The sequence below is a fragment of the Heterodontus francisci genome, chromosome 9 (assembly GCF_036365525.1).
Source record: "Heterodontus francisci isolate sHetFra1 chromosome 9, sHetFra1.hap1, whole genome shotgun sequence".
Taxonomy (NCBI): domain Eukaryota; kingdom Metazoa; phylum Chordata; class Chondrichthyes; order Heterodontiformes; family Heterodontidae; genus Heterodontus; species Heterodontus francisci.
In genome coordinates this window covers 34,942,435-34,969,567 of record NC_090379.1, presented here as the reverse complement: position 1 = coordinate 34,969,567, position 27,133 = coordinate 34,942,435, and the positions used below count along the sequence as shown (strand labels likewise).

At 42.6% G+C, this 27,133-nt stretch overlaps 1 protein-coding gene across 1 annotated transcript in view; it reads right to left on the bottom strand.

The window, feature by feature from the left end:
- The window catches only part of kcnh5b (potassium voltage-gated channel, subfamily H (eag-related), member 5b), a 349,527-nt gene that overhangs the window by 255,158 nt on the left and 67,236 nt on the right, over positions 1 to 27,133 (bottom strand). The window contains exon 3 of the mRNA XM_068038274.1: positions 26,733 to 26,839. Coding sequence (XP_067894375.1) covers positions 26,733 to 26,839 — 107 coding nt within the window. The remainder of the gene's footprint in view (positions 1 to 26,732; positions 26,840 to 27,133) is intronic.

Genomic DNA, 27,133 nt, shown 5'->3' with positions numbered 1-27,133 from the left:
CACCAGATTGTCAATTATTCCTCTCTCATTGCACAATACCCAGTCTAGGATGGCCTGTTCTCCAGGTGGTTCCTCAACGTATTGGTCCAGAAAACCATCCCGTATACACTCCAAAAATTCCCCCTCTACGGTATTGTGACTAATTTGATTTGATCCCCAGTATGTTGATGGTGGATGATTATTAAGGAAGTTAAAGAAATCATAGTATGATCAGGCAGAGTCAGCATGGTTTTACGAAAGGGAAATCATTTTTGACAAATTTATTAAAGTTTTTGAGGATGTAACTAGTACAGTAGATAAAGAGGAACCAATATATAAAGTATACTTGGATTTCTAAAAGGCATTCGATAAGGTTACTACTCAAGATAAAAGCTCATGAATTTAGGGGTAATATATTAGCTTGGATGTAGAATTGTTTTTGTTTTATTCATTCATGGGATGTGGGCATCGCTGGTCAGGCCAGCATTTATTGCCCATTCCTAGTTGCCCTTGAGAAGGTGGTGGTGAGCTGCCTTCTTGAACTGCTGCAGTCCATTTGGGGTGGGTACACTCACAGTGCTGTTAGGAAGGGATTTCCAGGATTTTGACCCAGCAACAGTGAAGGAATAGCGATATAGTTCCAAGTCAGGATGGTGTGTGACTTGGAGAGGAACTTGCAGGTGGTGGTGTTCCCATGCATTTGCCGCCCTTGTCCTTCTAGTTGGTAGAGGTCGCGGGTTTGGAAGGTGCTGTCTAAGGAGCCTTGGTGCATTGCTGCAGTGCATTTTGTAGATGGTACACACTGCTGCTACTGTGCGTCGGTGGTGGAGTTAATGGGTGGGAAGCAGCGAGTAGGGATAAACTGGGCATTTTCAAGTGGCAGGCTATAATGAGGGAAGTGCTGCAAGGATCAGTGCTAGAGCCTCAGCTATCTACAATCTCTATTAACCACTTAGACAAAGGCTGGGATTTTATGCTGGCGACAGGGGTCTCAATGTCCAGAACAAGTGATGGCAAGAACCCTGTGTTGCCTCTTCTCCGGAAGGCCCGCCAAATCTAATGCCAATCATGCACTTAAGAGGCCGGCAACTCTTCGGCCTGCTGCTGGAGGAGCACCTACCGGAGGCCTAGGAACCGTGCTAGACCCAGGTCATAGGTAGGTCAGGGTAGGAGGGGTCTTGTAGGGTGGGGATCTTGGTAGGGAGGAGTGTAGGGGAGTCACAAGCAAGTGAGTGGGCGACACCGTGGCAGAATAAGTATAATGTGGGGAAGTGTGAGGTTATTCATTTTGGTGGTAAGAATAGAAAAACAGATTTTTTTTTGAAAGGTGTGAAACTTCTAAATGTTGACATTCAGAGAGACTTGGATATACTCATTATAGGTACACAGAAAGCCTGCAAGTACAGCAAGTAATTAGGAAGGCAAATGGCATGTGGGCCTTTATTGCAAGGGGATTGGAGTATAAGAATAAGGAAGTCTTGCTACAGTTGTACAGGACTTTGGTGAGATCACGCCTGGAGTACTGTGTGCAACTTTGGTCTCCATATTTAAGAAAGGATATACTTGCATTGGAGGTGGTGCAGCTAAGGTTCATTAGATTGGTTGCTGGGATGTGAGGATTGTCCTATGATGAAAGGCTGAATATATTGGGCCTATACTCCCTAGAGTTTAGAAGAATGAGAGGTGATCTCATTGAAACATACAAGATTCTGAGGTCACTGACCTGAAACGTTAACTCTGCTTCTCTCTCCACAGATGCTCCCAGAACAGCTGAGTATTTCCAGCATTTCTTGTTTTTATTTCAGATTTCCAGCATCTGCAGTATTTTGTTTTTATTTTAAGATTCTGAAGGGGTTTGACAGGGTAGACACTGAGAGGTTGTTTCCCCTGGATGGGAATCTCGAACATGGGGGTATAGTCTCAGGATAAGGGAATGATTATTTAGGGCTGAGATGAGGAAAAATGTCTTCACTCAAAGGGTTTTGAATCTTTGGAATTCTCTACCCCAAAGGGTTGTGATGCACCATCGGTGATTATACTTAATGCTGAGATAGACAGATTTTTGGTCTCGCAGGGAATCAAGGGATATGGGGAGCAGACAGGAAAGTGCATTTGAGGGAGAAGATCAGTCACGATCATATTCAATGGCAGAGCAGGCTCAATGGGTCATGTCGCCTACTCCTGCACCTAGTTCTTATGTTCTTATGATTCAGCAATGTTAATTCCACTGAATATCAAGGAGGGATGGTTAGACTCTCTCTTGTTGGAGATCGTCATTGTCTGGCACATGAGTGGCATGACTGTTACATGCCAGTTATCAGTCCAAGATAGATTTGTTGTGGAAGATTCAATCCTTAAATATGTAAACAGGAAGATAATGTAAATGCAACTATGAGAACTGTCAGCTATGTTGCCTTTAGCTACATTGCCTCCCAAATGTGAGACTGATAGATCTCAGCTCATGGGCAAATGATCCATTAACTGGGTGCGCGAAGGAATCTGTCATCATGGTTCGTATTAGAACTGAAGACATAGTTATGTCTAGTTCCACAGTCAATCAAAGTATCTTCAGGGAGCTAGGGTGAAAGTTCAAGGGAAGGACTGAATGCTAGCATTCTCTGAAATATTGTCAGGGCCACATGCAAGATTGGGTCGGAAGCCACGATAAGCCATATGGGGTTAGAAATTTGTCTTGGGCAGTGGCACAAAATGGGCAGTATCAGATTGGCCGTCCATTACACACAGCACCTGATAGTCAGTTCCATTGCAGTCAACATTTGGCTAAGGGCGTGACATAGGGACCATAGGCGGCACAGTGGCGCAATGGCTAGCACCGCAGCCTCACAGCTGCAGCAACCTAGGTTCGGTACTGGGTACTGCCTGTGTGGAATTTGCAAGTTCTCCCTGTGACTGTGTGGGTTTCTGCCAGGTGCTCTGGTTTCCTCCCACAGCCAAAGACTTGCAGGTTGAAGGTAAATTGGCCATTGTAAATTGCCCCTAGTGTAGGTAGGAGAATTGAGGGAAGGTGGGGATGTGGTAGGGAATATTTGATTAATGTAGGATTAGTATAAATGGGTGGTCGATGGTCGGCACAGACTCGGTGGGCCAAAGGGCCTGTTTCAGTGCTGTATTACTCTATGGGTTTAGGTTCTTAGGAAACTGGGATGACTTCTGGGAAAGAGGAAAGCCTGTATTGATTGGATTGTCTTCAGTTAAACAGAATTGCTCCTCTTGGAAAGAATAGATAGACTGACAGATCTCACTTTTAGAAAGTTGGGGGCAAAAGCTCAAACAATATAGTCGGGAGATTGCGATAGGATGTTACATAACCGTGCAAACACCACAGTAAAAGAAGACAATGCTGAATCTAAGTAAAACACAGGTATGGTAAGGGAAAGCAGTGTGAGAGAAGTGTCAAACTTTATTAAAAGAAAAGTGAGTGAATGGAAAGGGACTAGATTAGATTTCCAGCATATGCATATGAGTTAGAAAGGCTATTTCACACAGAATGTGAAGTCATTGTAAATATAATGAACATATGGTTGGGGGAGGGGAGAGAAGCAGAATACAACACTGGCAAGTTAATAAACTGTTCAGAAGAGACAGATGTAGGTGAGGATGGAATAAGCAGCAGAAAGTTACTGGAGAAATAAGCCACTGGAGAGAACACAAGTGAAACTGAATCTCTCTGGTTAGAACTAAATGAGGGTAATGAAGGGAAAGTCCCGGTGGGAATTTGCTACAGATTGACAGACATGACAGCCATTATTGATGAGCTATTTTAGCAGGTGTAAAGAGAGTATACAGCAAGAGTAATAGAGAGGTATAGCACCGAAACAGGCCCTTCAGCCCACCAAGTCCATGCCAAGCAACAACCACCCATTTATACTAATCCTACATTAATCCCATTTTTTCCCCTCACATCCCTACCTTCCCTCAATTCTCCTACCACCTACCTACACTAGGGACAATTTTTACAATTTACCTATCAACCCACAAGTCTTTGGCATGTGGGAGGAAACCAGAGGAAACCCACACGGTCACAGAAAGAACTTGCAAACTCCACACAGGCAGTACCCAGAACTGAATCCAGATTGCTGGAGCTGTGAGGCTGTGGTGCTAACCACTGTGCCACTATGTGCAACAATAGAGGACTTAACAATAGAGGAATTTAACATCCCAGATATTAAATTGGTAGTGGCAAGAGCAAAAAGAGTCAGGAATTTATAGATATGGTACAGTACTGTTGCGTGGAACAATATGTTGTTGAGAAGACTAGGCTGCATTGGATCTAATGCTGACTTTATGGCAGTAACTGAGGTGGCACAGCACCTGGAGAACAGTGATCATAAGGTTAGGGGTATGGAAAGTGAAGAAAAGGTGATGGTAGCATTAGGCTATTAACCTTTGAGAGAACCAATTTTAGGAGGAAGTACAAAAAAAGTGAGGTCAGATAGGGCAAGAATTAAAAAAAGGAACGAAATACTGGTTAAATGGTTCAGATTTTAAAAGATCATTGACAGGGTAGTGACAGCATGTCTAATTAGGAGCTGTAGGAATGGTGGGGAATGGTGGCAAGCCGAGATAACAGGGAAGGGACTCAAGTTATTAGGAATTAGGTGCAAGGATTCAAATTCCAGAAGCTATCTTCATAGTAAGAACCAAAGAAAGGAAAACTTCGAGAAAGCAAAGGAATGATTAAAATGGCCAAACATGCATCCAAATTTAAAACTGCTAGGGAAACTAGCACGAGTGAGGAAAAAGAATTCACGTAAAAGGAAAGCATCAGATTACTGGCTTCTGAAAACAGTGGTATGATTCGTCGTTGGTTGTCCCTTGATTTGAGGATGACGTCTACTCAAGATCCCGAGTTTATGCCAGGGGTCTTCAGGTGACTGGACCCTGGTAGAAGCCTGCGCATGACTTTGTTTAACCTTGGAGTGTCGTCACTGTTCACACAATCTTGACGGATTGGTAGTCAGATTTCGGTGACTTGTCAAACCACAATGACTGGGGCCACCTTGCCGCTGCAACTTTCCTATCTATCTTTGTGTCATCAGCAAATTTAGCAACCATACCTTCGGTCCCTTCATCCAAGTCATTTTTATAAATTGTAAAAAGTTGAGGCCCCAGCGCTGACCCTTGTGGCACACCACTCGTTACATCTTGCCAACCAGGGTCTGGTTCAGTGGTGTCAGTCACTCTTTTAAATAGACTGACTACCTGCTTTTTTACAGAGCTTTAAGTTTACTCCCACTGCCTTGGATCTTCTGGCTTGGTAACAAAATTCAGGTGTCTAAAGATGAACCTCTGTTGTGATCCTGGCCACATCCTGAGTCTTAAGTATACATACTCCTTTAATGTATCAGAAGTCAGAATGAGTCAACAGTGGCAGAGGTGCCATTTGATTCAGCTGCTTTATTCTATGATAGACAAAATATATGGAACATTGAGCATGATGAAATTCATTTGGTATAACCGGTAAACTATTTTTCACAATCTGTTATAAAGAACAAAGAACAGTACAGCACAGGAACAGGCCATTCGGCCCTCCAAGCCTGCGCCGATCTTGATACCAGCCTAAACTAAAACCTTCTGCACTTCCGGGGACCGTATCCCTCTATTCCCATCCTATTCATGTATTTGTCAAGATGCCTCTTAAATGTCGCTATCGTACCTGCTTCCACCACCTCCCCCGGCAGCAAGTTCCAGGCACTCACCACCCTCTGTGTAAAGAACTTGCCTCGCACATCCCCTCTAAACTTTGCCCCTCTCACCTTAAACCTATGGCCCCTAGTAACTGACTCTTCCACCCTGGGAAAAAGCTTCTGACTATCCACTCTGTCCATGCCGCTCATAACTTTGTAAACCTCTATCATGTCACCCCTTCACCTCCGTTGTTCCAGTGAAAACAATCCGAGTTTATCCAACCTCTCCTCATAGTTAATGCCCTCCAGACCAGGCAACATCCTAGTAAACCTCTTCTGTACCCTCTCCAAAGCCTCCACGTCCTTCTGGTAGTGTGGCGACCAGAATTGCACGCAAAAAGGAAGAATTTGTATTTCAACAGCTCACCGGGGTATTTTTTTCTTACCATCTAAAGGATAGTGTCTCTCCCTGCTAACTGTCCTAACAACCAGTGCAAAGTTTGCTTCTCCCCAACAGCCATTACTGAAACTCATATTGGCAGCGGTATGATGGATTGAACCCTGACAGGACAATAGGAAAAAGAGGGTCTGTATAAATGGTAAGTGTATTGGGCTAAGCCTGGGACGTTGAGGCAGCAGTAGGTCTCACCACAGGAATTTTCCCTTATTTTCCACCCCTATTCTGCCCATTTTGGTGGGATCATGGAGGAGAATATACCCCTTCAGATTTTCTGTGTTTCTATGGTGTACTATTTCAGGTACCGCAGAAAATAAAGGGATACCTTCTCCAGACAGAATATAGAATATTCAGAATATACAAACAGACATGAAAGTGGTAGTTGTTATTACAACTGAGTAATTTGTTACTCCATGTATCTGCATCTGATTAGAAAAACTCAAAATACCACACAGGAAACATGAACATCATTGCCAGGAATGCCTCAGAGAAACCAGTAGAGAACTATTACAGCTTGTTTTAGAGTGGCACCAGTCAGATGTGTACAGTATCATTTGATTAATTCACTGGATGAAAAGGCACTTGCAGCTTAAGTGCTGTGTGGGTGTTTCGCTTTTTCACAGCCAAAGCAAATTTTTGCAAACCTATTGATCAATTTCCCCTGCCATTTATTTGCTGTGGTGCTTTAGCAGGACAGTACTAAGCAGTGAGTAGAGTCTGCATATGTACATCAACTGATGGGTCAACATTTTACTATTTACTATTTTACTATTAATACTGGGAAAGATGGGGACAAACTACATGGCATTGTTAGGAAAGAAACATTGACAATTTAGAGATGCAAAATAAACAGCGGGGTTGTAGAATTAATGAAAAAAAATAGCAAGATTGAGGCCTAGACAGAAAGATTAAGTGGGGGCCAGATTGTAAATGATACTCCCACCACAATGTACATTGTTCTAGCACAGCATTTAAAAATGTATTAAATAAAAGCTTACAAAATAGCATAATTACCTTTTTTCATTTTAAGTACAGCTTTATCTCCTTCCCCTTAAAAGAACTGTTAATTGAATGTGGATTGTGCCTACAAGACATTGCATCTCCTCTGTTTCCTCCTGTCCCTTTCTTTCCTGATCATTGGATGGAATTTCAAAGCAAATATGAGCTTAAAGTAGATTGACCCTGCCTTATTAATATTGATTCAGTGATATAAAGATAGCTCGCTTCACTGTTTAAAATAATACAACAGTGGTTCAAGGCACAGTGCAGCTCAAAAGACACAGCTCAAAAATAAAATCCCGCTTGCAATTTGTGTGAATCTTTATAATTGAGTAAAAGTGACTCCATGCAGATTCTCAAAGATATACATTAATTCAAGCAGTCCAAAATTTCCTCTGTGAAGTTAGCAAGAAGTACACACTTAGATTTCTGGATAAGGGTTTTTAAAGAGGAGGCTACAGAGATATGAATGCATTGGTTTTGATCTTCCAGAATTCCCTAGATTTTAGAATAGTCCCTGTGAATTGAAAGGTAGTAAATGTAACTCCACTATTCAAGAAAGGAGTGAGAAAGAAAACAGGGAACTACAGTCCAGTTACCCTGACATCAACAGTAGGAAAAATGCTAGATTCTGTTATTCGGGACATATTAACAGGCCACTTAGAAAATCATTCTATGACTGGGCAGTGTCAACACATATTTATGAACGGGAAATTATGTTTGACAAATCTGTTTTTTGAGGATGTAACTAGCAAGGGAACCAGTGGATGTAGTGCATTTGGATTTTCAAAAAGTATTCATTAAGATTCCACACAAGAGGTTATTACACAAGGTTGGGGCTCATGGGGTTAGAGGTAATACATTAGGATGGATGGACTAAGGATTGGTTAAGAGCAGAAAACAGAGAGTAGGAATAAAAGGGAAGTTTTCAGGTTGGCCGGCTGTAACTAGTGGGGTGCCGCAAGGATCCGTGCTTAGGCCTCAGCTATTTATAATCTATATCAATGATTTAGATGGGTGGAACCAATGTATCTAATTTTGTAATGATACAAAGCTAGGTGGGAAAATAAGCTATGATGAATATGCAAAGGGATATAGGAAGGATAAGCAAGTGGGCAGGAACATGGCATATGAAATATAATGTGGGAAAGTGTGAAGTTATCCACTTTGGCAGGAGAAATAGAAAAGCAGAATATTTTTTAAAAGGTGACAGATTGGGAGATGTTGGTATTCAAGGACTTGGAAGTTCTTGTATACGAATCATTGAAAGTTAACGTTCAGGTACAGCAAGAAATTAGGAAAACAAATGGTATGCTGGCCTTTATTACTAAGGGATTAGAGTATAAGAAGCCTTAGTACAGCTATATAGGACCTTGGTGAGTCCAAACCCAGAGTACTGTGTAGTTTTGGTCTCCTTACATAAGAAAGGATATACTTAACCAAGAGGGAATGCAATGAAGGTTCACTAGACTGATTACTGAAATGAAGGGATTCTTCTGTGGGGAGAGATTGACTAGATGAAGCCAACATTCCCTAGAGTTCAGAGGAATGAGAGGTGATCTCATTATAATATATAAAATTCTTAAGAGGCTTGCCAGAGTAGATGTTTGGAGGATGTTTTGCCTGACTGGGGAGTCTCACAATGAGGTGTCGGCCATTTTGGACTGAGATGAGGAGAAATGGCTTCACTTAAAGGGTTGTGAATTTTTGGGATTCTCTACCCCAGAGAGCTGTGGATACTCAGCCTTTTGAATGTACTCAAGACAGAGATCGATAGATTTTTGGGTACTAAGGGAATCGAGATATAGGGATAGTGCAGAAGGTAGAGTTGAGATAAAAGATCAGCCATGATCTTATTGAATGGTGGAGCAGGCTTGAAGGGCCAAATGGCCCACTCAAGCTCCTATTTCTTATGTTCTGAAACTGGAGGGCTTTTAGTTTTTAATAAACTGCATTGTTCAATCTATGTAGTCTCTTTCACTCATTTCAATGAGTCTGTCTAAACAAGCCTTAAAATCACTTAAATAAATAGAGAAAAGATTGAGAATTCAGAACAGATTGACTACCATTTGAAAGAGAAAAATACATTAATGCTTCAATTTGATCCTTCAGTCACATCCAAAACAATCTATTGTTCTCTTTCGGATGCCAACCAATTTGCTGTGCACTTCCAACATTTTAATCTGTTTTATTTGAGACTTCTATCATTCGTAATTTTTTGTCTGTCCACTATCTCTCCAATGAAGCAGCTGTCTTTGTTCTATTTAAGTTCTCAAATGCTTCTGCAGCTTTAGCTGTTGAAATGAAGTCACGAGCAAATTAGTTGGTGACACTGTTTAGTGATTTTGATTGCCCAATAATCAGTTTATAGTCTCTTTGCTAGACTAATTAACGTAACTTATTTAACAATTTGGGCTTATTGTAATAAAAGGGAGTATATGGTCAGATAAACTGTATCTTAAGCCTTCAAAACAGGCATCTGCCCCACTCACAATGCGGAGACCGCGCTAGTCAAAATCATCAATACCACCATGTGTGATCACTACTGCAGCTCCCTCTTCCTCTTCAACCTCTCTGCTGCCTTTGGCACAGTCAAGCAGTTTCAAATGTTTCTTCTCTATAGTCCATCTCTGGTATTGCTCTCTCGTGGTTCCACTCCTGCCAGTCACATCATTGCTTCCACCCCTAATGCTCCCTCCTCCACAGCCAAAACTCTAATTCATGCTTTTGTTACCTTAATGCTGACTTGTCCAATGCTCTCTTCATCAATCTTCCTGCTTCTAACCTCTATAAACCAGAGGTGATTCCGCATCCTGGTGCTTCCAGCAGGGAATGTTGCTTGTAGCAAGTACATCTCAGGAAATCACAGGTGCCCATCTGTGACTTCCCTTTCATTGTAGAAGGAAAATCATAGACTATTCACCCTCAATTTACCAATTCGCATTTCCTTCCCATTCTACTTCTCAATGGGAATGCCGGGTCACAGAATCACTCATTACAAATCATTCAGGATGCTACAACCTAAGGCCACACTAAAACCCAAATCAGCATGACACCCATCCAGATCAAGTTACTTTTGCTTCCCAAACCCCATAGAATTGACTTTTATGATTCTCATTCCCATAATTTCATCCCTTCATTCCTCCAACATTATGTTATTTCTCATTTCCAGCTCCATTTCACCACCAGTAGCTACTTCTTAAGCCACTGTACACTCTCTGGGCCTCTCTCTCTCAGCAATTCTGTTGCGAACTTCCTTTGGGTTTCTAATAGCTTCTTAAAGGCCCTTCTGTTTATTCATGACTTCACTCCCTTCTAACTCTTCTTCTACCTTCCTCACTCTTGCTTGGTGTCTGCCACCATGTAAATCACTCTGATGTCTCTTTGTACATGAGGACGCTATAGGTAGATTTCCTGCTGTTTTAAGAGGTAGGCCCTTAACACCAGAAACTTCCTTGGGTGTTTTCCTGATTGGCCGCTCTAACTTTGGCAGAAGATCTGCAAGAACTCAGGATCCACTGATCTTCTGCTAAATTTATTGTGACTGGGGATCTCCAAGGATATTCCCAGACAAAAAAGACCATTTTGACACATCATGTTCATGCCTTCTAATACACTGTGTACAACTTATATCACCAGTGACTATCCCCAACTTATTTAATGTTCTGAATAACCAGTGATAATTCCTAAAGGTGTCACGAATAGATGAGAACCCCCCCTGTAAATTGTGTTTTGTGCATTTGAGTAGTCATGTCAACCGCCATTTTATCAATCATGTGCTTCGATTGTACTTCGATGTTCCGATTGTCAAAATGGAAGAGAGAGGTCAGGTGGGACAGCAACTTGAAAAGGGTCTAGCTTTAGGACCCAGGAAATCCCTATTCAACCTGCCTGGACTTGAAACTGTAACTGTTTGAGGGTACAGCTGCCGTGTGCTGCCTGGACGCACTACTCTCTGAGATCTCCCTGCAAGAAGCCACAGCCTGCCTGAAGCTGCATAGACTTCTCTCTAAGGCCTTTTCAATAAGAGAAAAAAATTAAAGGAACCACACTTTGAAAAATCCAGCACGATAAGTCAACAAGAAGACAAGCTGCAAAAACAGCAGGAAAGTCCGATTTCTACCAGTTTCCTCTCTGTCGAAAAGAAGCAATTAAGCTGCCTCCATTTATATCTGAGAGTGCCAGAAGCAGAAGAAATTGTCAGAGAAGAGTTCTCTCAGCGACTCCTTCCCCTACCCAGCATTTCCAGTTGATGATCTCCATTTTTGGACTTGTTTTTTTGATATTTAAAAAGGACTCTAGTTTTAACTGAAATCCACATTAGCTAGTAGTTAAGATAAGTTTCTATTTAGTAAATGTCCTTGTCTTTTTTATGCCTTTAACCTTTCCCTGAATGTTTGTAAGCGTGTGTGGAGACGTTAAACCCCTTCCCGAGTTTGAGTATGTTAATAAATACTACTTCTTTGTTTTAACTTTAAAAGCCATGTTGTTGATGCAGTCATTTATTATTAGGGTTTAGGGGAGAGAAAAAAATTAAATCACTAATCTATTTATGGACAGGTGGTTGGAAAAACAAGGATGTTTGGAGACAAAAAAAGATTAACTACCTGTTCATAACAAAGGGTAAAACTCTATAAAATGTATCCCTTGCCCCAAAGGTAATTAATTCAAAACTCCAGAATCTACCTTACATTACAATATACATTATTCAATCTTGGCTAATTACAATGATCTGGTTTTGCAGTTGTAACAATGGCAGAACTGTTTGCATTCGCAGTTGTGACAACTGTGAAACTGACTGAAACATCAGACGTTCACACGTACACAGTTAAATGCAGAAATCCAGAAGTTGTTCTCAGTAATTCCATGCTCCTCCAGAGGGTGCGCAGTTCCAGACCAGACAGATGGAAGTCTTTAGAAATTACATGAATTGATGTGAATTTCCACCATTACACCATTAGACTCACTGGGCTGCATTTTGTGTTGGAGGCAGGACTCCTGGCGCAGGGCTGAAAAGACAGGGGAAAGTCCGCCTCTGCCTTTTTGTGCCCCTGGAGCAATCCTCTTGTCTTTTTAAATCTAAGTTTCAGGAGCCAGGATCCCGTCTCTTTAATCAGAGGTCCGGTAGCTCTGCAATATCGGCAGGGCCACCAGGACGCGGTGGCCACTGCTGGTACTGCAGAGGCCTTGGATCCAGGCCCAGCGCTGGAATCCCAGACCTCAGGTAAGTGAGGCGGGGTCGCCGGGACCAGCCCAGAAGACCCCGGCGAGGGGGTGGGGGGGTTTGTCATGCAATCCAGGAGGAGGATGGTCCCAACGGGTAAAGTGGTTCCTGGAGGGGTTCCTCAGTGGGCCACAAGGCACCCTCCCCACAAGTCAGAGGCACCCCCCACACCGCTGGTAAGATCTCAGCGGTGGAAGGAAGAGGCCCTTAATTGGCTGTTAATAGGCCACTTAAAGACCGCAATTGACCTCAGGGCGGGAAGGCCATTGTTGGCCTATCCCACTCCTGGGAAGATTGCTTGGCGACAGGAAGACGACTAAGCCTCTGCCCCCTGCCACCCGTCGCATTACTCTGTGACTCCCGCATTCCACCCCCACCCCGCCTCTGACCCCACCTCAAGCGGCCATGTAAAATCCGGTAAAAACCCTCGAGAAAACTTACACCTTGTTGAATGAGCTGTTACTGGGTTTTTAACAGTGTACTAAGTCATAGTTATTGTTCAACAACCTTTGTGGCCCTTAAAAACTAATTTTATCTTTGAGTATTGCTGAAAATAGAGACACTTTGTCAAAGCTTTTCGTCTGGCACTCATCAGGATAATTTGCAAGAATATCAATGCAAGGGAAACAACAAATTTATACTGTATGAGAAGAGAGTGCTGATTGGTTGGCAAATGGACTCTGATTGGTAGAGGCGTTGCCATGGAGAATGCACCAGTTCATGGTGACTGACAGTTAACTGCCAAGCTTTGTTTGAAAATTTAAACCAGGCAGCTTGACTCGGATTGGTCAAGACATTTCCCTGAGGAATGAACCAGCAAAGGGCTGTCACTTATTTTGTTTAGCTAAAACAGGCGCAATGTGTGTACATGTTCTTTCTGTCTGCATTGTGCATTAATATATGTAGCATCCAGTATGTGCAAATGTGCCACATTGTGAGCCCGACTGACAATCTTAAATTCGTTGTCAGCATAATTCTGAGCACACTGAGGATTATTTAGCAAATGTTGTCCAATCGCGGAATCACATCTAATGTTGGACACCGTGTTTTAAGTTTTGCAAGCACGGGCTGGTTGGGTACAGCCTGTACTTTGCCTGTTGCGAACAGCGGAAGGGACATGTTGATTGATACGATCCGACAGTCTTTGGGACGTATGGCCTTTATACGTAGCATCACACTGGCATTGAAATTCATATATCACATTATTCATTTGCGTGACAGGCAGAACATCTGTGTTGCTACTGTATAACGGCAGCATGAAACAGCTAGCTTCACCTGTTGCTCAAATTTTTAGGATACATTACCCGTCCAGGGTAATCTGAGATAGACTGGGCACTTTTCAGGACTGAAAATGTTGTTTCCCTTACATTGGTATTCTTGCACATTGTCCTGATGAGTGCAAGATGAAAAGCTTCGACAAAATGTCTCTATTTTCAGCATATCCCCTCTAGTTGGCTCCCAAATCAAACCCACATCAGGAAAAAAGAAATCTACATTACAGAGATTGCATGAAGCTGGCTGCCTCACTCCATGCTGGGGGCTGCCCTGCCATTGGAAAAATGCCAGTGACCCCATAAAATGGCCCTTACTAGGGCCGTGGAGTGGGCCACCGATTCACCTAACAGCCTGCCTCCTGCCCACAGCTGGAAAACATCCCCAGCGGCGGGACAGCTATTTTACCAGCCCACCCACCACCACCTGCCTCTGTTTCCGCAATCTAGGAACCGGTAAAATTCATTATATTGTTCCACAGACTATCTGATTATGTATGTCTATATAACTGCGTCAATAAACTAATTTCATAATTTCATAATCTTTGTTCTCATTTGGAGCCTCCAATTTTTGAAATATCTCTACTTGGAACCATAAACATGGATATGTTCAACAACGGCAGCAAATAACATTTATATAATACATTTAATGCAAAAAGAAAAATCCCGAGGTGCTTCACAAATGGAAATAGGGAAAACAATAGTGAGCTATGGCGGCATAGTTCAGGAGGAATCACAGAATTGTACAGCACAAAAGGAGGCCATTTGTCCCATTGTTCTTTGAAAGAGCTATTCAATTAGTCCCATTTCTATGCTCTTTCTCAATAGCACTGCAGAATGACTGAAAATCAGGTTGAAAATATGGGTTATGAGAAGGCTTTTAAAAGAGGAGAGAGAAATGGAGAGGCGATTGGCTTTATGGAGAGAATTCCAGAGAATAGGGCCAAGGTAACTTCAGGCTTTGCCAACAATTGTGGGGCGATGTAAGGGGGCAATACACAGGTCAAAATCAGAGGATCAAAAGGTTCAGGGAATATAAAGCTGAAGGAGGTTATTGAGATAGGGTGGGCTAAGATCATGCTGTCATTTGAAGATAAGGACTGAGTTTAAATTTAATATGCTGGACAGTGTAGGTCAGCAAAGACAGTGATGGATAATAAGACTTGGTGTTGCATGGCGCAGGAAACCAAGATTTTGCATGTTCTAGTTCAGTGTGAGTGAGAGATCAGTGGCATTTGGGAGGGGGGCGGGGGGTGGGGAAGTGGGTAGGGGGTTGCAGTGGGTGGAAACAGTGGCCAGGAAACAGAGTTCATGATGGGAACTGAAAACAATGGCTTCAGTTTGCCGGATATTAAATTGAAGGAAGTTGTAGCTCATCCATGACAGACAGTCTGAAATCACAGAGATGATTGTGGGGTCAAAAGAGTGATGATGGCGCAGAGCTGAATGACACCAGCATACATATGGAAGCTGACCCTGTGCCTGTAGACAATGTCATCGAGGGGCAACACACAGATGAGGAAGCCAAGAATAGTTGATGGTGTGATGTAAGGAAGGGAAGCCATAGCTAGAGATGTGTTGAGTGCATTTTAGCCCCATTCACTAATCTTTTCATAGAACACAGTTTCTCGCATGTATCAATCAATGTAATTGTCGGCAGTGGTGCAGAATAGAAATTTGCAGAAGGGTGAAAAAATGTTGATTAAAAAATATTTTAAAAGTGACCCAGATAACTTTCTGATGATTTTAAAATCTTTACATCACATTTTTATGCCCCTTCTAGCTTTATTCTTGGTCTGGACACAGCCACTTCCTTTCATAGAGATATATCGATACTATATGAACCTCTCTTCATAGCATAGCATTCAGAATGTATTTTTGAACTCTAAGTCAAAACAGTTAATGTAAAATTTCCACTTAAGTCTGCTTCGAACATGTTTATTGTCGGAAAGTCCACAGGTAGAAAAAGTTGCACTTTAGAAAACAAGGGCCTGAAAATCCAGAGGCCTTTGCTCCAAGCAGTAATGTGCAATGTGCCCACCGGTCACCTCTGTCACTGACCCTACCAGAGCATATGAATTCAGGGTGATGTTCCCGAATTAGCAGGAAATTTGTACTTCCTGTTCCACCATGGGCACATGATATGGTACCCACCAGAGCTGGAAAGGGGTGAATAACACAGTGCTGGGAAGCTTCACATTTTACACCCAGCAGATTGTGAAGTGCCTCTGAACCCCATTCTGAAGGGAGGTGATTTTGTCCTATAGCTGCTGCATTTTGTGGGGAAGTCCAGCTATGGCAAAGACCTGGACCTCCCAGACAGGCCCTATTTATGTTGCAGATTAAGTGATAAGCTTTGCTCCTCTTGGTATGACCTAGACCCAGGTCTAGACAATTCTCGGCTTGGAAATTCCCTTCCTTGGCCACACCCTTCCAACTTCAGAGGCTATTTTGGTGTAGATGGAGGTTCCACCCCAAACAGGCCCTGCCATGAACTCGAAGCAGATGCTGGGCCTACTATCCAGTTTCCAGCCTAATTCCTGCCATACACCAGGTGGACTAACATCAGGACAACACTTGTAAAGGCTGACAGAAATTCAGAGCCTGTTTCTCTATCGCTCAAAGATACTGCATCAAACTCCATCCAATAGTCGCCCTACTTCCTCAAATTTTATATTTTATCTAACTTCTCACTGCCTATAAAGCTTCTCATCTGGTCCTCCCTTGTATTCTGTAGAATTTAACAGCAAGTTCCATTATTTCCAGTACATTAGCACAGCAGTTGGATAATTCCGTGGTTCAAGCTCACTGGCTTGAAGCAGAACCATCTGGCGCTATAGAAGTGTACCCATGCCGAGCAAACCACGGAGTAGCTTTAGCATTGGAAGGATTGAAGTCTGCATCTGCTCACCCACCAACTGAGCCAGATTCAGATGCATGAACTATGCAATCAGAAAGAGAAAGGTGAAAGAGAATAGCCTTCAGTTCCTCTTATAGCTATCAATTGTCCTAAGGTGTTGACGAGCTAAGGGGAGAAATTGGACTTGTGCCCAAAATGGTTGCAAATCGGCAAGGCGATTGCTTTGCTCCATTTGGCTCAGGCCTCCTTTGAATGAAACCCAAAAGCTGCGGGTGCCAATCAGGCCTGACATATTCTGGCATGGTACGGGACCAAGCCAACCCACACGTAGGTTTGTGGCGAGGGCAGGGCACGGAGATGAGTGAGTCTGTGCTGCCAGCTGCTCACAGTATATTTGTGTAGCCAGGAGAAGCACACAAGCTGGCTCCAAATAATGTAACAAATTTTCTTAAGTGGCCTTCAGTGATCCATTAAAGTTCACTGGATAGGACCTGATCCAACTGGGTGGAGTTTCATAGCACAAGCTCCTCCCATTTGTACTCAGATTTTGCATCAGGATTAGGATCAGATTTGCATATGCAAGGCACATAATGGCTGTTTCAGGCCAGCACCCTAGATACCTAAAATATAGGAGCATAGGAACAGGAGTAGGTCATTTAGCCCCTCAAGCCTGTTCTGCCACTCAATGAGATCATATGAACAAATGAATTAGGAGCAGGACTAGGCCACTCAGCCCCTCGCGGCTACTCCACCATTCAATATACCAGGAATATCAGGAATAAAAGAATGACTAGAGTTAGATTAGGGCCAATCAAGGATAGTAGTGGGAAGTTGTGTGTGGAATCAGAGGAGATAGGGGAAGTGTTAAATGAATATTTTGCGTCAGTATTTACAGTAGAGAAAGAAAATGTTGTTGAGAATACTGAGATTCAGGCTACTAGGCTAGATGGGATTGAGGTTCACAAGGAGGAGGTGTTATCAATTTTGGAAAGTGTGAAAATAGATAAGTCCCCTGGGCCAGATGGGATTTATCCTAGGATTCTCTGGGAAGCTAGGGAGGAGATTGCAGAGCCTTTGTCCTTGATCTTTATGTCGTCATTGTCGACAGGAATAGTGCCGGAAGACTGGAGGATAGCAAATGTTGTCCCCTTGTTCAAGAAGGGGAGTAAAGACAGCCCTGGTAATTATAGACCTGTGAGCCTTACTTCGGTTGTGGGTAAAATGTTGGAAAAGGTTATAAGAGACAGGATTTATAATCATCTTGAAAAGAATAAGTTCATTAGAGATAGTCAGCACGGTTTTGTGAAGGGTAGGTCGTGCCTCACAAACCTTATTGAGTTTTTCGAGAAGGTGACCAAACAGGTGGATGAGGGTAAAGCCGTGGATGTGGTGTATATGGATTTCAGTAAGGCGTTTGATAAGGTTCCCCACGGTAGGCTATTGCAGAAAATACGGAAGTATGGGGTTGAAGGTGATTTAGAGCTTTGGATCAGAAATTGGCTAGCTGAAAGAAGACAGAGGGTGGTGGTTGATGGCAAATGTTCATCCTGGAGTTTAGTTACTAGTGGTGTACCGCAAGGATCTGTTTTGGGGCCACTGCTGTTTGTCATTTTTATAAATGACCTGGAAGAGGGTGTAGAAGGGTGGGTTAGTAAATTTGCAGATGACACTAAGGTCGGTGGAGTTGTGGATAGTGCCGAAGGATGTTGTAGGGTACAGAGGGACATAGATAGGCTGCAGAGCTGGGCTGAGAGATGGCAAATGGAGTTTAATGCGGAAAAGTGTGAGGTGATTCACTTTGGAAGGAGTAACAGGAATGCAGAGTACTGGGCTAATGGGAAGATTCTTGGTAGTGTAGATGAACAGAGAGATCTTGGTGTCCAGGTGCATAAATCCCTGAAGGCTGCTACCCAGGTTAATAGGGCTGTTAAGAAGGCATATGGTGTGTTAGCTTTTATTAGTAGGGGGATCGAGTTTCGGAGCCACGAGGTCATGCTGCAGCTGTACAAAACTCTGGTGAGACCGCACCTGGAGTATTGCGTGCAGTTCTGGTCACCGCATTATAGGAAGGATGTGGAAGCTATGGAAAGGGTGCAGAGGAGATTTACTAGGATGTTGCCTGGTATGGAGGGAAGGTCTTACGAGGAAAGGCTGAGGGACTTGAGGTTGTTTTCGTTGGAGAGAAGGAGGAGGAGAGGTGACTTAATAGAGACATATAAGATAATCAGAGGGTTAGATAGGGTGGATAGTGAGAGTCCTTTTCCTCAGATGGTGATGGCAAACACGAGGGGACATAGCTTCAAGTTGAGGGGTGATAGATATAGGACAGATGTGAGAGGTAGTTTCTTTACACAGAGAGTAGTAAGGGCGTGGAACGCCCTGCCTGCAGCAGTAGTAGATTCGCCAACTTTAAGGGCATTTAAGTGGTCATTGGATAGACATATGGATGAAAATGGAATAGTGTAGGTCAGATGGTTTCACAGGTCGGCGCAACATCGAGGGCCGAAGGGCCTGTACTGCGCTGTAATGTTCTAAAAAAAAAATAAGATCATGGCTGATCTAATTGTAACCTCAACTCCACATTCCCACCTATCCCCAATAACCTTTCACCCCCTTGCTTATCAAGAATCTACCTACCTCTACTTTAAAAATATTTAAAGACTCTGCTTCCACCGCCTTTAGAGGAAGAGAGTTCCAAAGACTCACGACCCTCAGAGAAAAAATGTCTCCTCATCTCTGTCTTAAATGGGCAACCCCTTATTTTTAAATAGTGACCCCCTAATTCTAGATTCTCCCAGAAGGGGAAACATTCTTTCCACACCCACCCTGTCAAGACACCTCAAGATCTTATATGCTTCAAACAAGTCGCCTTTTACTCTCCTAAACTCCAGCGTATACAAGCCTAGCTTGTCCAACCTTTCCTCAGAAGACAACCCGCCCATTTCAGATATTAGTCGAGTAAAGCTTCTCTGAACAATTTCCAATGCATTTACATCCTGCCTTAAATAGGAAGGCCAATACTGTACACAGTACTCCAGATGTGGTCACACCAATGCCCTGAATAACTGAAGCATAACCTCCCTAATTTTGTATTATTAGCTTTCCTAATTACTTGCTGAACCTGCATACTAATCTTTTGCGATTCATGCATGAGGACACCCAGATGCCTCTGCATCTCAGAGCTCTGCAGTCTCTCACCATTTAGATAATATGCTTCTTTTTTGTTCTTCCTGACAAAATGGACAATTTCTTTACTCCATTTGCCAGATCTTTGCCCACTCACTTACCTTATCTATATCCCTTTGCAGCATCCTTATGTCCTCTTCACAACTAACTTTCCTACCATTCTTTATGTCATCAGCAAATGTAGCAAATATACCTTTGATCCCTTCATCCAGGTCATTTATATAAATTGTAAAAATTTGTAGCCCCAGCACTAATCCCAAAAGCACACCTCGTAACATCTTGCCAAGCAGAAAATGACCCATTTTTGCTTACCCTGTAGGCTGAATTTTATCAGTCCCTTGACGCCATGGGTCGTGGCAGGGAGGGCCATAAAATGCAACGGGAGCGGCCCGCCTCGACCCATGACACGGAGAAGGCACTGCTGGATATTAATGGCGGCGACAAGGCCTCAGTACGGCCACCCCGCTGCTTGGCAGTGGGGACTTCATTATAATATTGAAATGAGTTAAATTAAAATGCAAATTAACCTACCTGCCTCCGGTGGCTGTCACACGCCGATTTTACGGCCAACTGGCCGCAACTCGCACGCCTTCGGAACAGGTGAGACACTGGTGGGGAGGGGGAAGGAATAAAATTATCAGGACGGGGGGAGCGGGGAAAACTATTCCTATTGGTTGTGGGGATGGTGGGAAGGGGTTAAGAGTCAAAGATACTGAAGATCGGGGCAGAAAGTTCAGAATGCCATTTATTTTGGGGGCATAGGTCAATTTATGTGTATATGACTCGGTGGAGGGGAGAGGGTGCGGTGGGAGAGGGGAATCAATGTTAAATTAAAAGTTTATTAATTTTTTAAAGCTCACTGGCATCTTTAAATATTTAAATATATCCCAAAGGACTTGAAGCCCTTTATAAATGGCGCCGGCGCCTACGCGGTGGCACCGGGCACTGTCACAGGGGACACGGCAGCCGCCCCTCTACGTCATTGGGGGCGGCCCACCACCCCCTCCATTTAAATCAGCCCCCGTGTGTGATATCGCGGGGGCTGTGCGATGGCACATCTGTGTCGGAAGGCCGCCGCCTTCACAGCACGCCTCTGCAGAGTGCGGGCGCGCTGATAAAATTCAGCCCTCTGTTTCATCTTGGCTAGCCAATCTTCTATCCATGCCAATATGTTACCCCCTACACCATGAGTTTTTATTTTCCGCAATAACCTTTGATGGGGCACCTTCTGGAAATCTAAGTACAATATATCCACTGGTTCCCCCTTATCCACAGCACGTGTTACTTCTTCAAAGAACTCCAATTAATTGGTTAAACATGGTTTCCCTTTCCCAAAACTGTATTGAGTCTGCCTGAGTACCTTGAATATTTACTAAGTGCCCTGCTACAATATCTTTAATAATAGCTTCTAACATTTTCCCTAAGACAGATGTTAAGCTAACCGGCCTGTCGTTTCCTGCTTTCTCTCTCCCTCCCTTTTTGAATAAATGAGTTACATTCACTATTTTCCAATCTAATGGAACCTTCCCCGAATCTAGGGAATTCTGGAAAATTAAAACCAATGCATCAACTATGTCACTAGCCAATTCTTTTAGGACCCTACGATGAAGTCCATCAGGACCCGGGGACTTGTCAGCCCAAAGCTCCAACAATTTGCTCAGTACCACTTCTCTGGTGATTGTAATTTTCTTGCGTTCCTCCCTCCCTTCCATTTCCTGAGTTACAGCTAGCTATTTCTGGCTGATCTGCGACCTAACTTTGTATACCGCCTTTGCCCCATATCCCTTAATACCTCAGATTTAAAACCATTAATCTAACAGCAATTGCCATTTGCAGAAGAGAGTTCCAAACTTCTACCACCCTTTGTGTGAAGATGTCTTTCCTAATTTCACTCCTGAAAGGTCTGGCTCTAATTTTTTGACTATACCTCCTAGTCCTAGATTCCCCAACTAGCTGAAATAGTTTCGCTTTCTATTTACCCTATCTGTTCCCCTTCATAGCTTGAAAACTCATATCAAATCACCCTTGACTTTTAAATTCCAGGAATACAACCTTAGTTTTTTTAATCTCTCCTTGTAATTTAGCCCTCATATGAGTCTGGGTATCGTTCTGGTAAATCTACACCGCACTCCCTCCAAGGCCAATATATCCGACCGAAGGTGTGGTGGCCAGAACTACTCACAGTATTCCAGGTGTGTTCTAACCAGGGCTTTGTATAGCTGAAGCATGACTTCCACCCCTTGTATTCTGGTCCTCTGAATATGAAAGTCAGCATCCATTACCCTTTTTGATTATTTTCTGTACCTGTTCATGATATTTTAATGATCTGTGAACCTGGACCCCCAAGTCTCTTTGTACATCTACTGCTTTTCGCTTTTAACCATTTAGAAAGTACCCTGTTCTATCCTTTTTAGGTCCAAAGTGGATGACCTCACATTTGCCTACATTGAAATCATTTGCCACAGCTTTTCCCAGTCAGTTAATCTATCAATATCTCTATACTTTTATGCTTCCATCTACACTGCTTATAATGCGGCCTATTTTTCTGTCATCAGTAAACTTGGATATGTGGCTTTCTATCCCATCATCTAAGTCATTAATAATAGTGAGACCCCAACACCGATCCTTATGGGGCACCACTAGCCATAGCCTGCCAATTAGAGTACCTGATCATTATCCATACTCTCTGTCTGCTGCCACTCAGCCAATTTCCTAACCAGGTCAATAATTTGTCTTCAACTTCACCAACTACAACTTCAGCTAACAGTCTCTTATGAGGAACTTTATCAAATGCCCTCTGAAAGTCCATATACATAACATCTATAGACATTCCCCAGACCACTATTTTAGTCACCTCTTCAGAAAAAATTAATCAGGTTCGCCTGTCCTTTACAAATCCATGCTGGCTCGCTCTGATCACCTGAAAATTTTCAAGGAGTTCAGTTACCCTATTAGACTCCAGCAATTTCCTGACAACAAATGTTAGGCTAACTGGTCTGTAATTCCCTGGTTTTCCTCTGTCACTTTTCTTAAATAGTGACATGTGCAATTTTCCAATTTAAAGGAATGGTGCCCAAAAGAATGGGCGGCACAGTGGTTAGCACCGCAGCCTCACAGCTCCAGCGACCCGGGTTCGGTTCTGGGTACTGCCTGTGTGGAGTTTGCAAGTTCTCCCTGTGACCGTGTGGGTTTCTGCCGGGTGCTCTGGTTTCCTCCCACAGCCAAAGACTTGCAGGTTGATAGGTAAATTGGCCTTTGTAAATTGCCCCTAGTGTAGGTAAATGGTAGGAGAATAGTGGGGATGTGGTAGGGAATATGGGATTAATGTAAGATTAGTATAAATGGGTGGTTGTTGGTTGGCACAGACTCGGTGGGCCGAAGGGCCTGTTTCAGTGCTGTATGACTCTCTCTATGACTCAATAGGAAATATGGTCACTGGCAAACCTCCAGGCGAGATGAGGTGCAGAAGATTGTGACCCAAAAATAGTCCCCTTATTGTTCAATTCAGGCCCATAAAAACAGGTGAAACAAATCCAAATTTCTCCCTCCACTCATCCAACCTGCCCACAAATGTTTTTTTGAAGAATCACTTGATCTTTGGGAACATTAAATTCAACTCTAAAAGGAAACACATTGGTATTTTATGGAGTGTACCTAAATGTGAAGTAGCCTGACTTGGCAATCCTGTAAGTGTTTGTATTAATGCAGTTAAATAATTCACAAACTTAAAATAGAAATTTTGCTTGAATGGTGATCACCACTCTTTGAGTCCTCCTCTAATCCTGCTGTATGAAAAGGTGTGACAGTACTTTCATAAAATCTCCCAAAGAGTTCAAGAGAAACGAGTTGAAGATTTAGGGACAGTTTTTAAGGAGGCACAGGTATAGTGTGAACTCTGAAGCAGGTGGCGCACCCAGGGAGTCTAGAAACATGACGGCCCACACCATCAATTCCCTAACCTTTCTCCAATTCCCACAGGAACCTGGCCAGACTTCGGCAGTAGGAGGCAGCAGCCAGGAAATCGTGGGAAGCGCTTATGTGGTGAGGGGGCCCTCTGGACGTGATCATAGGGAGGAGGGAGAGCTCGTAGTAAGGGAAGTTAGCATCAGGACATGGCGGAAAGGCAGCAGGATCAGAGGGAGTAAGTCAACATCCTTATTTTAACTGCCCCCACCCACCCCTTTTCCATCAGACAGGGAAGTTAAAATTGAGCTGTTAGTATTTGGCAAGTGCCATTACTGATATAACATGAGCAATCATCCAAAAATAGTACTGTTCATATGTGAGCTAATTAAACAGAATATTATTGAAAATGTGTTCTTATAACTGGAACATTTTACAGAAGGCATATTGCATTTGTTTCCATTTCCAGTACACAGTGTATAAACATTACCAATTAAATTACTGCAGTTTCATGCAAAATTCCTTTGGTCATGAATACTGTAATTAGGAAGGCATCAGAACAGGAAGTGTCCTCCAGTACCATATCCACTAGAGTTTGTGCAGTCATCAGAAGGGCACCTAATTAGCATGGTACAGGTTGGTCCAAGCACCACTTCAGACATATCCCCAGTACCTACTTCCCCAGTATTGCTGGAAACACCAGTACCCCCATGCTTGGTGGGGGTTTGCCTGACTTTGGTCCCCTCAACCACCTGAGCAAGGGGACCGATCTGTAAAAGATCGTATGTCTGGCCTGGACTGGTGCGGCCCACATCTACCCTTGCGGAGATTGATTTGTCTCAACCCACTGGATGTGCCATCCTCCCCAGAAAAGTCAAATCCTAACTGAGCCCAAGAGGCAGATGGCTCTGATTACATCTCCAGTCACGATTTCCTTTGAAGAGGTCGTCAAAGGTTCCCCTCCTTGCAAGGCCACCAGAAACTCCCAGAAACAGTGGAGATATGGCACAGTTGGAACTTCTTCATTTTTCCAGAGGATCTGTCAGTCTCCTGGAGTTACTATGGGAGACTAGTCGAACGCCTGAGGAATTTTGAAACCTTGATTTTCAAATGCATTTGTGCTCTCCGAGTAAGGAATCATTGAAAAGACAATGGCTGGGAATTTCCTCGGACCTATTCCAGCTTAGCAGGTGTAACTTCATTGGAAGTGTGGCAGAAACTATATTTACACAAGTGAAAGGTTTTCCACTACAATTCTGGCAAAGTTATGGTGTAGAAGCAGAAGCAGCTCCAAAGCAATTCCTGATGAGTATTAAGAACTAACAGAAATATATATAGTGCTAACGGTAAAGAAAATGTTGGGGCAAAACATTTAATATAATGAAATTCTGTTATTAAGATGCAAATGAATGGTGAGGACGGGAAATTCAATGGATCGTTTCATAGGTGGAGCAAGATTTTCATTTCCCACATGCCCTGCCAGTGACGTTGTCCACAATCCTGAGGATGGGGGACATTTTAATACTGGGGGTAGGCACACCTGTAGTGGTGCAACAGCAATACATACCCACGAAAGAGATCTCTGGGATCAATACAATGCTGTAGCAAAAAAAGTTTCCCCAGGCCCAGAATGGGACCCACACCCACTCTCAGTAGGTTAAAGTCCCCCTAAGTTTATCAGGAACAAAATAGATGGAATTCCTAGAAAACCTCAGGAGCATATACTAACACACACCCCAAATGTTGCCTCTGCACACAACTGGGACAGGCAGAAGTAGCATCCACCTCCTTTGCAGAATAGTTTTCTAAGAAATAAGTGTGGGGTAGGAATCCAGTGAATCCAGCTTCCCATTCAGAATAGTGTCAGAGTTGACACCAGAATTTCCAACCCGAATACTTTATTTTAAAATAATCCATCCTACATAAACAATTACTTTGTTGCAATCATTTATATGATGATGCACAATAGCCAAATAAGATACTATAAAAATTAGGTTGTGTGTGTCAGTATGTTTTACATCCATGCAGTAAAAGTCATGTTATTGTACTAATGAGCTAAATTTAGTACTTTAAAAAAAACACTTGCCACAAGGAGATGAACCAATGAAAGAGTCTTGTGGAGGAGGCTTTTTAATAAATCTTCAACATAAGCTTCATTCCATAAAGTAACCCAAATATCTTGTTAAAAATAAACATTGTTAGATTAAGAATATCGCTGAACAGTCTAAAATAACATGGGTGCAATTGCCATCCAATATATCACCCAGCCACAAACAAGATAGACAAGCACTTACAGTGGCAATATTATTTTTCATATCATGATATTTCAGTTTGAAGACAGACTGCTAACTGAACAATATTACTTTCTGTATCAGCATTCAGGTCTGCAGGATGTGGTATTATTGACATGTTTTCCTCACCAAGGTATCAAAATAACCTCACTTGCTCATATTTCGATCAATGCCCTTTTCAAATTCCACTTAAAAAACCATCACAATTAAAAACAAATTCAGAACATCCAGGTTCTCTTTTTCCAACCTGCTCATGTGAAAATTGCTTTAACTTCACATTTTAAACATTCCAAAATATGCTTGAAATTAGCCACAAGGCAGGGCACTCATGCAGTGCTAAAATAAAACAGACAAGCTGAGCAGCTGAGTAGTAGACTGTAAAGTCAAGCTTGCAAACACAAAGCCAGGATGATATGTTTAGGGCTTTGGAATCTCATTCAATGTATCAATGAAGAGCCTTTTTTAATGAGGCCAGCAGATTTATTTGGGATTTACTTTACACATTATTATTAATGGTACTTGGAAATCTTTGAGAATCTTACAACTCTAAATTTCAGTTACACTAAATGCTGAGGGTGGTCAGCAACAGAGTCTTCCCTTGGTGAAGGTGGGGCTTCTAGTTGAGCCAGGAGGCTTTCTTTTTGGATCAATGAAAAACTCAAATATTGTTGGAATTAAATCTCAGTAAGGAACAGATGGCTTTTAATGGATAAAAACACACTATTCTGACTGTAAAGGAGTCCTCGTAACACTCAAAATCAACTCAAGTATTTGAAAAATGTATGAATCAGTAACTGGAGGTTGAAGAAAAAGTGGAGGTACTTTATAGATGCTAGTAAACGATGACTCTTTCCAATTTATCCCAAGAATAATGGTAAGTTATTTGGATTTATAATTGCATCATAATTACTTACTGTTCTTTTTATACAAAAGAACTTCAAAGCAGTTTGATTCATAGTTGTCAAATGTCTGTCTGACCTTCTCAATGGTCTTCTTATCCGTTAGGTCACCATACATGAAACTGCACAGAAAAAGATGAAAAGAACATCATTTTAGTTTTTCACCAATTCCTTTTGTGGGCGTCATGCCCCTGATCTTAGATTTGTACTAGACTGGAACCACAAGTCAAACTGACACTTACTATTGGGAATGGCTGAATCAACACATAAATATTTAATTGATTCATTCAATAAAGGCATTTCTATGTAAATCAATATAGGAATATCTTGTGCACCTCAAGTACTCATGTTACATATAATAAAGTTGTGAGAGGGTGTTGTAGCATTGTTATAATACGATAATTGGCAACTGTCTG